Here is a 14,677-nt window from a genome sequence, read left to right on the forward strand (position 1 = left end):
CTTGTCACCAACTATAAAAACCGTTTGACATCTGTGCTGGCCAATAATGGCTTTTCTACAAAATATTAACATGCTGTTTGTCCAGGGGGTCAAATACTTGTTTTTCCTCATCAGATGGTTATCAATTTTAATAAATTCATATGATGTGATTTTCTGGAATTTTCTTTGGGATTCTGTCTTTCACTGTTAGAATGTACATATGATTAAAATTATAGATCGTTGCATTCTTTGTAAGTGGGCAAACCTGCAAAATCAGCAAGGGGTCTAATACTTATTTCCCCCACTGTAAAACTACAAGTTTAAAACAAATTAGAAAAATAAGTACCTGCTGCCTGCAGAACAGCCACGGTGCTTCCCGCCGCCACCGCTCCTCCGTTTGCGACTGCAGCAGCAGACATCATGCCGGCAGCGTAGGAGCCTGCTGCTATTCCAGCCGAGGTGAAACCTATACCGGCCAGAACAAGAGGAGCTGCGACCACCGCACCTGCTGCACAGGGACAAGAACACAGATGGTGCTAATATTATATACATTACAATGCCAGAGTGCTAATTTGTCAGGACACAGGATCGCTAATGGTTTGTTTAGTTTAACATTGAAATTACTTTTGTAGCCTACATTAAAGTGCGTTAGAATCAGTTGAAAAATTAAACACAGGTGATCAGTAAAGGTTTCCCAAAGACTTACTTGCTCCTGCTGCTCCAATGGCAATTGCTGTTACTGAAACAGATGAAAACAAAAACCAACATTTACAGCTATTTGATATATCTTTGTTTAATCAAAGACAGTTATTTTTAGGCTATTATCGTCACACTATCATAAAGAATTGTTATGTAGGTCTACTGTAAAAGTATCAGTAGCCTACTTTCAAAGAAAATTAGTCCATCAGTATAGTCAAAGGAACCAATACTCACAAATACCCATGTTTTTCTCTTCTGATGAGCACTGAACTGGGCTGAGTTTTATAGGCTACTGAAGTGCAGTCTTTTGTAAGGTATCATTTCCTAAGAAATGAAACTATAATCATGTCTGAATAAAAGAGGGCGCCATAGAGTCCCCCATTTAACCAAATAAACTTTTTGTTATAATACACTCAAGTAATTAACATTTCTGAGGTGGTTAATCACGACTAGGCTATAACTTACATCCGATGAAAATAAGAAAACCAAAGATTTGTTTGGACAGTTTGGTTCTGACTCGATTTCTGAAATGAAAACCAGGGACAGTTTTGGTTTAGTGGTCAGTATGTCATTAAGTTGTTGTCATTGTTGAATGTCATTATGTTATGTAATAAAAAGGGGGGCAATTTCTATTCTATCTTCTATCTTTTTTTATAATCTGTCAAATATAACTCTGAATGAAATCAAGTCATTTTGAGTCAGAAACTACCTTTCAGTCAATAGTTTGAAACTGCATTCACTTTTTGGCAACTGGAAAACTGCAGTACATGGGCTGTAGGCCTATTGACTATTCAAGGTACAACAGGTTCAACAGGTAAAAAGGGCTGGACTGGTTGGTACACAGCAAGTTAAATTATGTATTATTAGAAGGCCTAGACGTCTTTATTTTATAACTCAGCAGTAAGTCACGTTAATTATAGGCTAGGCTACATTGCATTTTACAAATATAAACATGGATTATTAGACATATGCTTACCAAACATATCCGCAACAACAGGCTTCTATTATTGTCTATAATCACGTAAATGTAAGGCCTGGTTACGCTATAAACTACAAACACTTATTTGGCCACAATTGTCATTCCATTAAAAGGAACGTTTTCGGTGGACGATCACCGACAACACCTGTATGCTCTACTGTCCTGTCTTTCTGGCCAGGTAAAATCTGATTTCAGGTCTGTTAACCCTTATATGGTCTATGACTAACACACAGTTAAAAACGGGGACATTTCCGGAGACAGCTCCAGACGGGGACAGGCCACCAAAACTGGGGACTGTCCCCGGAAAACGGGGACATCTGGTCACCCTAATTCTGGACAAACTTTCAACTTAAAGTCACTGAAGAAAACACTGTTTTCCCCTGTAGGTTGTGGTGGCTCCTATCACTTTTTAAAAGGAGACAGCATCAAACTCTGGCAGATTGTCTTGATTTATAAGGTCTTCCACATCAAATAACACAGGTCAGTCATTTCAGTTAAGTCAATTTATTTATATTTTTTTATTATTTCATAGCAGGCCCATCAGCCGCCACCTCTACCTCCATTATTGGTTTCATCCAAGAAGCTGACAGTGCTGGTAAATTTAGGCCTACATCAACAATAACTAAACAATTATTAACCTCTAGGAACACCCAGTGAATGAACATGTCAACTTACTTGTTTTCCGTGTTAATCTCCCTCATAGGTCTACCTGTGCCTACTGAAGTGGAGAGCAGTACCATCATGCTTACTACCACATGGCTCTCCAGTTTCTACTCCTCCAGTGGATCCAGCTGACTGGCCATCAGACCTTAATGGCCAGTTACACGTTGATGTGGTGAGCATTAAAACCAGCACAGGTTGACAGAAACATTTTGACTTTTCCAAAAAGACACTCAGACATTAAAAGTATTTTCTATCATTACATGTTTAGATCACTCATGAAGAAGCCGGTTGAGAAAAGTTATGCTATCAACTGTTTTGTAGTCTTTGTCTCTTAATCTCTTGTATGGCTGTTAATAAAGATTTAAGCTTTGGTTCATAATCACTTTATCAGTCTTGAACTAAGTTCATCAGTGTCTACTGGGTCTTGTACTGCCATTAGCTCAGTAGCACTGGTGATATCATATTTAATACTAATACTAAACTAAATACTAATATAGAGTATAGTGTAGTTATTGTTTTTCATCAGAAAGCTTTATTGTCAAACTGTGTCATATATGGTGACAACGCCCGACAGTCAGAGGGGCCTTCAACTAAATTTTGATTAGGGCCCCCGAAGGTCTAGGGCCGGCTCTGGGCAGATCTATCATCTCTAAACTTAAAATAAGCCTCATGAAGCTACACCCATCGATAGATAGATGAGTGATTAAATTAGATAAATACAAAAGTCTGGACAAACCAAATATTTAAAGTTATTATGTCATAATTGAAATGCTTTACTGACACTAAGTGACAGGTCCATGTGATGATTCACATTCCAGTGAGGAGTCAAAACAAGTGTTGAATGAAATGTGCAGTCAGAGAAGGACTGAAAATGATTGTTGATTCACTCGTCACAGTGTGGTTTTCTCTGTGATGATTTTTATAAAATGAGAAAATTCCTTGCCACTTGACCATTCATCCCTTTCCCCCATCCCTGCATCTTCTAATCATCCATCCCATCTCAGCTCACTTCTATAACATGCTATAAACTATTCCAAGTCTACATCTTTGCAGGCATGGTCTGTGTTAGTGAATCAATATTATTATTAGTTTATGTCAGTATACATCTCAGTGTTTTTGTTTTACAGCCAACAACTTTACTGTGGCCAGAAAAAAAAGTTAATGAACCAGTGAACACATTCATTCATTTACTTAGTCCTTTCAGGTGGACATTGGAATGGAAATATTTACAGACGACACACTGACCCAGTATCTTTTACAGGTTTTAGATTTATTGCACTGCATATTTCGGTTGTCTGAGATTAAATAAAAAAACATACTTGACAAACCTCCTGATTTTCATGGGACGCTCCTGTTTTTCATTGCCCTCTCCCGGTTTCCTCCCTGGGTCACAATTCTCCCGATTTCTCGAATTTCTCCTGATTTATGACAAATGTTCTCAACTTTTATGTCTTTTTCATTGCCTTCATTAGTCTTTCTGGCACTGTACAGCGCCAATAAGCGCTACGACTCTCTCTCACTCTCTCTGTTGTTTCCACCTGGAGCAGCCGACCTTGGTCAGGAAGTATGAATTATGCTGTATACTAAGTAAATTCATATATTGCGATTGCCTCCTTCATTTAGCAAAAGTAAAAAATATTGTTATTCATCTTTTCCCTTCATGATTTTCATCTGATGAAGTTTGCAAGCCACCCTACTGCTCCTTTCACTGCTGCTTCAGCTTCTGCTCCAGCTTCTGCTCCAGCTGCTCCTCCCACTGCTCCTCCCACTGCCGCTCCAGTTGCTGCTCTAGCTGATGCTGTGACTGCTGCTCTTGCTGATACTCTAGCTGCTGCTGCTCCTGTGCTAGATCCTGACTGACATTCCGTGATTTTCTGATGAAGCTAGCCATCCATCCCACTGCTGCTCCAACTGTTACTCCAGTGCCGGCCACAGCTGCAGTGGCAGCTCCTGACAGACCAGCTGCACCTACAGCAAGATTACACAGGTATTTTTTAAAATCAATTCTAGGTTTGCAAGACACTTGTGCACTTTAGAAAGACATGTTAGGGCACATATGTGATTATCATTCAAGCAATGATAATCTCACCATTAAGATATTTTTTTTAACCACAAGGTTAAAATTATTTTTAAGAAGCAGCCACTGTACCTCCTGCAGCCGCCGCTCCTGCATTTGCAACTGCAGCAGCAGACATCATGCTGGCAGCGTAGGAGCCTGCTGCTCCAACTGCTGCTCCAACGCCGGCCACAGCTGCAGTGGCAGTTCCTGACAGACCAGCAGCACCTAAGTACAGCAAGATTACACAGGTTTTCCATCTAGGGTATTGAGCTACAGAGAAGCTGAGAAATGTTAAATGAAACTAGCACTATTATACACAGTTGTGACATTATATTCTACCTAAACACTGTAATGTAAACCCAAAGCTATAAATCCTTGTTATTATCGTTTCTTTAAATTCCAGGTTTGTGAAACACCTGTGTAGGTTCTTGCATTGTTTTAGAATACAGATTTCACAAATCGCTAAAAAGTGTTTTACTGAATCTTTAGCCTCTCTGTGACCACTTCAGATTTAGTTATATACATTTTAAAGTGGATTTCAGGCAGCGTTATGGCTTGGCCAAAAATGTGTAACAGGCTTTCACAAGAGGTGCAAAAACAACAAAAAAAACCCCCAGCAAATCGGCCGCTCAATGATGACAGTTACTAACTTTCCCCTTAACTGGCGAATCAGAAGCTAACTTCGGTGTCATAATATTAAGAAACAGTTTACCACATGATTAATGTATTTTAAAATTATGTTTTAAAGTTGTGGTATTTACCTAATGCCTGCAAAGTAGCCACTAAACTGCCTGCAGCCACTCCTCCTCCGTTAGCAACTGCAGCAACCGACATCATTTTAGCAGCTATGGAGCCTGCTGCTATTCCGGCTGAGGTGAAACCTGCAACCCCAAGAGCAACAGGAGCTGCGACCACCGTAACTACTGCACAGGGACAAGAAACAACAGAAGAAACGCTGTTAGTAGTGACAGTGTGTTAATTTGTTAGGCCACTAGATCGCACATTACAAAATAATATTAAGTTTAGTTTAACATACATGACTACATGACTTTTGTTCAAGTGTGTTAAAATCAGTCAGAAAAGTAAACAAGTGATCCATAAAAGTTTTCCTCACCTGCTCCTGCTCCCATGGCGATTGCAGTGACTGAAACACTGACTGAAATGAGATGAAAATAATGATCGACATTTACAGCTAATCTGAGTTCATCAAAGAAGTTTGCTGTAGTTACTATCATTAGTACGTTTTTATAAAGAAAATATACAAGAACAAGTATGAGGCCTTTTTAAGGAACTGTATCTGGATCATCACAAAAAGTGATAACTCACCAGGATCCATTGTTGTCCTTTCGTGTTATGATGAACACTGAACTGTGCTGGTTTATATAGCTGTGTTAGGTTTCGTTTCTTCAGAAATTCATTGGCCTGTCTTAGCCAAAGAGGGCGTCACAGAGCCCTTGTCCCCATATAACCCATAACATTTCTGAGGTGGGAGGCTAAGCCATGAGTATAACTGAACATCAGAAGAAAAGTAAAAGACAGAAGAAATTAAACAGTTGATGTTGAAACAGTTTTCTGACTGCACCTTCAAACCTGCATTCTGGACAAACTTTCATCTTTTAGTCACTGACGAAAATGTTGTTTTGACCCTGTAGGTTGTGATGTCTCTTTTATTACTAAAGCACAATATTAAAGCACAATATTATAATTATATAAGTATTTACAGTTAAGAGATTATAGTGTAGTTGATTACAGTAAAAGCTGTAAACTGAATAAAATCTGCAAATTTGACTCATGATTTGGTTCAAGGCTGGTGGCCAAATCATTCTTCAAGTCATCCTCATTTAAATTATTGTAAGATGAGATTTATTTTTGTGAAAATGTATTTTGTAGATTACCCTCTCTGATGTATTGGAATTTTCAGAAAGTTACAGACGGTCAACATCTGAATCCTTTGCTTTATTCACAAAAAATCACAGTATTGAAATGGTGAAACCAACTGAGTTTGGTGATCTCCTGACCTTTCCTCTAGCGCCGCTATGAGGATGACATTTCACTGATCAGAGTCTGTGGAATGGAAAAAGAAAACTCAGTACAGTGTCAGCAGCACAACACATAGGAAGACGTAACATCTTACACAATTAATAATAATCACAATATTCCTAGATAATGATGAGCAGAAGGTATTACAATGCCACATGCAAGGATTGGAAATTAAGAGGAAAAATTTAGTCCTTTGGTGCAGAAAAAAAAAGTTGTTTTGGTGGAAAAGGACCTGTAGTGCCTCCCAGAGGGCTCTTATGAACCCACAGCTGACAATCTCCGAACTATGCAGTTCCCTCAGCTGTATGAGATGCATTGTAGTTATCACATCAATGTTTTGGTTTTACAGCCCACAACTTTGCTGAGGTCACAAAAAAAGGTAGTGAACCAGTGAACACTTTTATTAATTTATGACGTTATGAGGAATGGAGGAATTTACAGACGACATGGTATACTTCACAGGTTTTAGAGATTTAATGCATCAAAACATTTCATAAATTGTTTATTTATTTATTCTTTGATTTTTTGTTGAAGAAGCTAGCTGACAACATTTGTGAGCTCAGTCCAGGCAGCCTTGCACTTCTTGTACAGCATCCTCAGACCAGAGCTTCACCCTTTTGGTGAGAACTTGGTCTGCTGTACCTAGTGGACGGAGATTAAAATCTCCCAGGATTACACTGGGGGCGTCAGAAGACAGTGACTGTAACTTCTGCACAGTCTGCAGGATCAGTTCTGAGGCGGAGCTCTCATCAGCCTTTGGATGAATATACATCACAGTTACAAATATTTGTAGGAATTCCCGTGGTAAATACAGAGAGCAGCTCAATGTCTTTGGTGCATACTGACGCTCTCACTATAAAATCTTTTGCACCAGCGTTCATTGACCAAGCGGGAAGCTTCCACTCAGTGATCTGATGCGAATTTGGAAGTCCCTGAAACCTGCATTCTATTGAACGGCCAGCACGGGGCGACTCTTCTGGTTGCAAAAAGAAGTCCGGCTCCATTAGAAATAATGATAAAATGAGGCTTCTCAGCTGAATAAGTACCTCAGTAAACACTTTTCTGATGAGTTTATGGTCTCAGTTTCAAGTCTTCTTCAATACAAAATGATGTTCATTTAGTTAATTATGGTCCCATTTATTTAAAAATAGACCATAAACCAGAGTATGTTTCATGGCGGGATTATCTATGATTAGTGCTGCGTTCCATTTACCTCGGAAGTCAGAGGTTGGAGCTGGGAATGACGTCACACCAGAGTTGAGGGCATTCCAGTTAACGAGTCGGAAAACTTTGCTCGGCCAGTCATTGTTTACAACTAGCCAGATTAGCTGTGATTCGCCAGTTGATAAGAATGCATTGTGCGGTATTAACTCATTAACTCATACTCAACACTGTAGCAACACGTCCACAGACAGCAGCTGGACAGCACTCTGTTTACAGGTCACAAGTACACAGACGTGCTAATAAATAGTATAAACTGCAGCTTTCACTAACTGTTGATATCCCGACAGCCATCTTTGATCGCAAAGTCGGGGCAGTGCGGTTCTCCCAACTTTGAACTTGGAAATTCCGACTTCCCGTGTCAAATGGAGCGCACAAATCATTACCATAGCGACCTGTCAATCAGGCTAGAGTGACTTGTACCCATGGCACTGTGTAAATTTAACCAGCGCAGTTGAAAAATCTTATTAGCAGTTGGCTGTTCACTTTCTGTGGTGAGTACATTTAGTTTTAAGACTGTTGTTCGCTAGACAAAATTGTCAGCCCTGTTAAAATGACAGTTAACGTGAATTACAGATGCACCTAGCTAATCAAGCTAGCTAGCTCCGCACACAGCCCTTAGCTCAACCGTCTTGTCCAAATATGGTCACGTCCAGTGCAGCTGGTTGCAAAAACTCAACATGGCCAAAGTCAAGGCTTCAAAATGAAAGTCCATAAACCAACAGGTGATATCACCATGACTACGTCTATACAGTCTATGGTACAACACACACACACCCCCACACCCACCACGACTTGCCAGTGATTGCAGCCTCTCGGTCCCTATGCGGCGCACCAAACCCGTCTATTGCCATCTCGCTGTCCAGATCCTTCTCCCCAAGCCATTTTTCCGTCAGCGCCAGGAGGCAAGCTTCCTTAAATTTGTGCTGATAACGGACATGGGCCTGGAAATCGTCAATCTTGTTGCGGAGGGACCAGGCATTGGCCAAGTTGATGGAAGGCCGGTGCGATGCCAGACAGGGGTTGCTGTCTCGCTCAATCGGATTCGTCCTCTCCGGCGCGTGCCGCTACTACTGACCACAAGTGTTTCTTTTGTCCCGCTGCTAATGTGGTGACTTTTCTGTGTTGCAGCATTTATTAAAACATGTTTATGTTATGCCAGCGCAGCCTCTCTTCCCCGAACCTTGATCAAGCTCCTCCAGGTTAGGGAAGACCAAGTCAGAAGGTGGCCTGGTGTTCGTAGAGTTGTTGAATCCAAGCAGAAAGTCTCTGGTGTACTGGATCTTACTTGTTGGAGGGTCGCTGTCCTGGCCTTTGACCAAGTAGGAGGCCTACAGCAACAACACGAGTGCCGGTGGGGCTTGCCTTGCAGTGAATTTCTGAATGGGCGAGTAGGCTGCTGGCTTTAAATTGAGCATGTAGGGTGTTTTTCTACAACTGCTCCTCTCTTTTCCACCGTTGTTTACAAACCAATGAATCACAATCAACAGTCAGATAGCCAGACAAGTCTCCGATGTCCACCTGAGATCGTATGTAGGTATTGCTCGGAAACAGCAGCCAGCATGCAGCAGTGTTTACTGTGAACAGCTGATGGAGGTACGCTAAATACTGGGTCCAGAGTTGTTTTGTTTTCATCAGTCAGGAGGTTTCTACACGGAGCCGAAATTGGTCTCCTCTTCTCCAAGCGGAACAGCTGATTACAGCAGGTAATAAAGCTCATTAAAAGTCACGTTCCTCCAACGCTCAGGCGACACAGACATGAGTCCTGCAGCTGATCTGCAGCCCTTGTCGGCTGGAAATGTTTTAGTAACCTTCCAAACTGTCGCAATTTTATTTTTGTGTTGCTTTCTCTGTTTTGGAGTTATTTTAAGAACTTGATGGCTTTATCCAGTTTGTTATTAAATATGTAACAATCTTTATTGTGTGTCTCTTCATTATACTCCCACACAAAAAAGCTGTTTGTAGTGGTCAAGCATAGCCTATAGATTTTCATTACATTCCAATCAAATCTGGTGTTCATTTATAAATTTTGCTCATGGATTGTGGTTACTAAATAATGATGCCTGTGCATCGCTTTGTATGGCGTATAGGCCTACGTCAGCTGGTTAATTTGCCTAATCTTCGCAGGTCTTTAGACCACAGTGGGACAACAATGGGCTGAAGGAAACTTTTAGTTCCTTGAAAGGAGATACTTAAAAGTCCCGGGTTGAAACGCGGCTTAAAGATAAGGCAAGGCAAGGCAAGGCAAGTTTATTTGTATAGCACATTTTAACAACTAGGTAATTCAAAGTGCTTTACATAAAACATAAAAGCAACAGGGAAATATAAAAAAGTTTAAAAGCAACATAAAATATAATAAAGGTTACAGTGTTACAATCAGGGTTAAAAGAGTTAAATGGATAAAAGCAATGATAAAAAGCTAAAAACAAAAAAAAAGAAAACAGGACAGTAAAAGTTACAGTGCAGTGTAAGTTATCAATAAAAAGAAAAATCTTAAATATTTAATTAAAAGCAATGGTAAAAAGAAAAGTCTTCAGTCTTAATTTAAAAGAACTGACTGTTTCAGCAGACCTGCAGTTATCTGGGAGTTTGTTCCAAATATACAGAGTATAATAACTGAACGCTGCTTCTCCTTGTTTAGTTTTGACTCTGGGGACAGAAAGCAGACCTGCCCCGGACGACCTGAGAGGTCTGGATGGTTCGTAACGAAGCAGAAGATTGGAAATGTATTTTGGACCTAAAACATTTAGTGCTTAATAAACTAACAGCAGGATTTTGAAATCAATTCTTTGACATACAGGAAGCCAATGTAAAGACCTCAGAAGTGGAATGATGTGATCCACCTTTTTGGTCTTAGTGAGGACTCGAGCAGCAGCGTTCTGAATCAGCTGCAGCTGTCTGATGGATTTCTTAGGGAGCCCTGTAAGGACACTGTTACAGTAGTCAAGTCAACTGAAGATAAATGCATGGATAAGCTATTCCAGGTCCTGCTGAGACATAAGTCCTTTAATCCTTGATATATTCTTCAGGTGATAGTAGGCTGACTTTGTAATTGTCTTAATATGGCTCCTGAAATTCAGGTCCAAGTCCATGACCACACCAAGATTTCTGGCTTGATTTGTGGTTCTTAACATTACAGATTGAAGTCGAGCACTGACTTTCAATCATTCCTCCCTGGCTCCAAAAACAATACTTCAGTTTTATCTTTGTTTAATTGAAGAAAATTCTGCCACATCCAATTGTTGACCTGCTCAATACAGTTACTCAGCGCCTGTATGGGATCATAGTCCCCTGGTGTAATGGGTATGTAAATCTGTGTGTCATCTGCATAACTATGGTAACATATTTTATTGTTTTTCATAATCTGAGCCAGTGGAAGCATGTAAATGTTAAACAAATGAGGTCCCAGAATGGAGCCTTGGGGAACTCCACATGTCATTTGTGTCAGCTCAGATGAGTAATTACCTATAGACACAAAGTAGTCCCTGTCCTTTAAGTAGGATTCAAACCAGTTTAGTACTGTGCCAGAAAGTCCCACCCACTTTTCAAGTCTGTCTAGTAATATGTTGTGGTCGACCGTGTCGAATGCAGCACTGAGATCCAATAATACTAAGACAGAAATTCTGCCACTGTCAGTGTTTAAATGGATGTCATTGAAGACCTTAACAAGAGCCGTCTCAGTGCTGTGGTGTGGTCGAAAACCTGACTGGAAGACATCAAAACAGTTATTTAGTGCCAAGAAAGCACTAAACTGATGAAAAACAGCTTTTTCAATGATTTTATTTAAAAATGGGAGATTTGTTATGGGCCTATAATTGCTCATTAGTGAACTGTCTGGATTGCTCTTTTTTAAGAGTAGCTTATTTACTTCAGTTTTCAGGGCCTGTTGGAAAAAACCTGAGAGAAGAGACATGTTGACAATTTGTAGTAAATCTGAGGCCATGCATTTAGAAACATTTCTGAAAAAACCTGTTGGCAGAATGTCAAGGCAGCGTGAGGAGGATTTCAGATGTTGTATTATGTCCTCCAGGTTTTTATGGTTAATAGAATCAAATTGTCTCATGCTATATAAATTGTTTTTAAGTGGACACAGGGACAAGACATATCCTGTTACTGGCATGGAGGCACTGATTGCTTGTCTAATTGTTTGAATTTTGTCTGTGAAGAAGGAAGCAAATTCATTGCAGGCCCTGGTGGATAGAAGTTCAGAGGCTACAGACACAGGAGGGTTGGTTAGCCTGTCGACAGTAGCAAACAGGGCACGTGCATTATTAGTGTTTTTGGTGATGATGTCAGAGAAGAAGGACTGCCTTGCATTTCTCAGCTCTAAATTATAAATGCGAAGTCTCTCTTTATAGATGTAATAATGAACCTGGAGATTTGTTTTCCACCACTGGCGTTTCTCTTTTTTGAGTTCTAACCAGCGTGGCATTTCTCCATGGAGATCTTCTCTTACCAGAGACCACCTTCACCTTGGCTGGTGCAATGGCATCAATAACATTTGTAATTTTAGAACTGAAATTATCTACAAGCTCATTGACTGAGACCCGTGAGAGGGCGGGTGTTGAGGAGAAAGCCTCAATAAATTTTTCACTAGTGTTTTCAGTGATATGCCGTTTTGTGATCACCTCTGTTTTAACATTTGTGTGCACGTAGATAGCACTCTTAAAGAAAACACAGGAATGATCAGAGAGAGCAACATCAGTCACCACAACCTTGGAAATGTCCAGACCCTTGGAGATGACCAAGTCCAAAGTGTGCCCCTTATTGTGCGTGGGCCTCGTCACATGTTGAGTCAGTCCATAATTATCAAGAACACAAAACAGTTCTTAAGTCCCTCTGTCCTGGGGGTTGTCAACATGGATGTTAAAAACACCAACAATAACCACACAGTCAAAGTCAATACAGATTATAGACAGCAGTTCACCAAAGTCATCAAAAAAGTTTGCACAGTATTTAGGGGGCCTGTAGATATTTAGAAAAACAGCTCGAGAAGAGGAATTCAGCTGAAGAGCCACATATTCAAAAGAAGCAAAATTCCCATAAGACATCTTTTTGCATTGGAGGGAGTCATTAAACAAAATGGCAACTCCACCTCCTCTCCTATGCACTCTAGCTTCACTCATAAAACTGAAGTTGGGAGGGGTAGACTCGATAAGGACTGCTGTTATCTTGGTCCAACCAAGTTTCAGTTAAAAACATGAAACTAAGATTGTGAGTTATTATAAAATCATTGATTAAAAATGACCTAACGTTTAACAAAGCTAATTTTAGTGTGTTAAAAACATTATCTGGCCCACTTTTTTCGACAGGCTGCGGCTGACGAGGAATTAATACTAAATTTGCAGGATATGTTGAGTGCTTCCTGTTTCTTAATACATTCACCATGCTTTTTCTGTTACCTATCAAGACAGGGATGGAGAAGACTACCAGCACATTGGGGCCCGGCTTGTCCTGGGAAGAGTCGTGAGTGCTATTGTCCTTGTTACCTGGACCCAACACATATCAGATAGAGCTGTCCGGGCTTTTTTGCCATTGTGGATTGGGAGGACGGGTTGGGCGCTGTACTTTTGACAGATGTGTCAAACCTGGAGGACTTAGAACCAGTGGTGGAGGTGGACAGTAAGGGGGGTTTATGGTAGAGAAAATGGGAGTGGAGCGAGGGAAGGTGTAGGGAGTAAATTTTGTCCCAGCTCTAACCAGGTCTTCCATGTGATCAGTGAAGTCCAACAGGGGGGGAGAGGGGAGAAAGCTGAACGTCTGCTTAAAATCACAACTAGAAGCTGTAGAATATAAAGGCTACCGAACCAAAACAGAAAAAACAAACAAACAAACAAATGCCACACTACTGCCACTGCTGCCGGGTGGCTGTCCAAGTCTGTGTTGCCCTCTAAACCAGGAGCCTTTTTAAAGTCAACAAATCAGGCAGACATTTAAAAATTTTTGTACATGTACAGGTTTTTTTAATTGGGGTGTGCATCTATAAAATGTGTTTGGTAGTGCGATGCTTTGGAAGGAAGCCGATTTGATTTTACTGTGAGATACTGTGTTCATTTAGGAAGTTTAATATTCTGTTGTTTAAAATGCTACAAAATAACTACCCCAGATTCCCCCTCTGTTGTTGAGGGTGGGAGATATAAGAGCTTGACTCCAAGTGCCTGGAAAACAGCCAGTTATTAAAACAGTGGAATAATTTGAGCACTGCCATCTGCAGTTCTGTTTTTAAATCACTTGTAATGCTGTTAGTACCACATTTTTTGATTTTATTTAACTAAAGATTTAATTTTCAAGATTAATCTTAACTTGAGATTGACAAATCAGGTGGGTTTTGGCTGACCTTAATAGTAGCTCAAAATCTTACCAAGTGAATTAATAAAGGATGTTTGACTGGCCTTGAGTTTCCCTCTGCAGGCTTGGCCTGACCAAAAGAGCGAGGCTCCTGGGCAGAGGAGACCAGCAGAGATGCACAAATCCCTTGTTTTAGCTTGTGTTGCAGTCAAGACCGCCCAAACCGAGACCAAGTTAAGACCAAGACCAGAGTTTCCCACATTACATGACACACAATAAAATGTGGAACGAGATCATAGGTACTTCTCAAATTGATCTGAAAGATCCACATTCCCATTAAAACACCCACATACAGTGGGGGAAAAAAGTATTTGACCCCTTGCTGATTTTGCAGGTTTGCCCACTTACAAAGAATGCAACAATCTACAATTTTAATCATATGTACATTCTAACAGTGAAAGACAGAATCCCAAAGAAAATTCCAGAAAATCACATCATATGAATTTATAAAAATTGATAACCATCTGATGAGGAAAAACAAGTATTTGACCCCCTGGACAAACAGCATGCTAATATTTTGTAGAAAAGCCATTATTGGCCAGCACAGATGTCAAACGGTTTTTATAGTTGGTGACAAGGTTTGTGCACATTTCGGCAGGGATGTTGGCCCACTCCTCCCTGCAGACAGCCTCCAAATCATTCAGGTTCCGAGGTTGTCGCCTGGCAACTCGAATTTTAAGCTCCCTCCA

General features: G+C 40.4%; 3 protein-coding genes across 4 annotated transcripts in view; all 3 read right to left on the reverse strand.

Moving 5' to 3' along the window:
• Window positions 1-995, reverse strand: part of LOC123979163 (interferon alpha-inducible protein 27-like protein 2A) — a 15,934-nt gene extending 14,939 nt beyond the window's left edge. Inside the window, exons 1-3 of one of the 2 annotated variants that reach the window (XM_046062937.1) lie at window positions 913-995; window positions 686-718; window positions 326-487 (exon numbers count right to left, since the gene is read on the reverse strand). In XM_046062937.1, the coding sequence (XP_045918893.1) occupies window positions 326-487; window positions 686-718; window positions 913-922 (205 nt within the window). In that variant the 5' untranslated portion in view covers window positions 923-995. The remainder of the gene's footprint in view (window positions 1-325; window positions 488-685; window positions 719-912) is intronic. The other variant, XM_046062938.1, reaches the window with a different exon arrangement.
• Window positions 996-3,571: 2,576 nt separating this feature from the next.
• Window positions 3,572-5,787, reverse strand: LOC123979161 (interferon alpha-inducible protein 27-like protein 2). The gene is made up of 5 exons (XM_046062935.1): window positions 5,706-5,787; window positions 5,494-5,535; window positions 5,141-5,302; window positions 4,470-4,604; window positions 3,572-4,288 (listed from the first exon to the last, which is right to left on the reverse strand). The coding sequence occupies exons 1-5, from the start codon at window positions 5,713-5,715 to the stop codon at window positions 4,026-4,028; spliced, it is 612 nt and encodes a 203-aa protein (XP_045918891.1). The 5' UTR covers window positions 5,716-5,787; the 3' UTR covers window positions 3,572-4,025.
• Window positions 5,788-8,788: 3,001 nt separating this feature from the next.
• LOC123979421 (SH3 domain-containing protein C23A1.17-like) overlaps window positions 8,789-14,677 on the reverse strand; it is a 16,680-nt gene continuing 10,791 nt past the window's right edge. The window contains exon 5 of the mRNA XM_046063334.1: window positions 8,789-8,971. Within this exon, the coding sequence (XP_045919290.1) occupies window positions 8,789-8,971 (183 nt within the window). The remainder of the gene's footprint in view (window positions 8,972-14,677) is intronic.

Source organism: Micropterus dolomieu, linkage group LG11, assembly GCF_021292245.1.
Source record: "Micropterus dolomieu isolate WLL.071019.BEF.003 ecotype Adirondacks linkage group LG11, ASM2129224v1, whole genome shotgun sequence".
Taxonomy (NCBI): Eukaryota; Metazoa; Chordata; class Actinopteri; order Centrarchiformes; family Centrarchidae; genus Micropterus; species Micropterus dolomieu.

Coding starts and splice junctions, on each gene's coding strand:
- LOC123979161 (XM_046062935.1), bottom strand. Junction 5,303..5,493: donor CGCCATGGGAGCAGGAGCAG/GTGAGGAAAACT, acceptor GTCCCTGTGCAG/TAGTTACGGTGGTCGCAGCT. Junction 4,289..4,469: donor AGGAGCGGCGGCTGCAGGAG/GTACAGTGGCTG, acceptor ATCTTGCTGTAG/GTGCAGCTGGTCTGTCAGGA.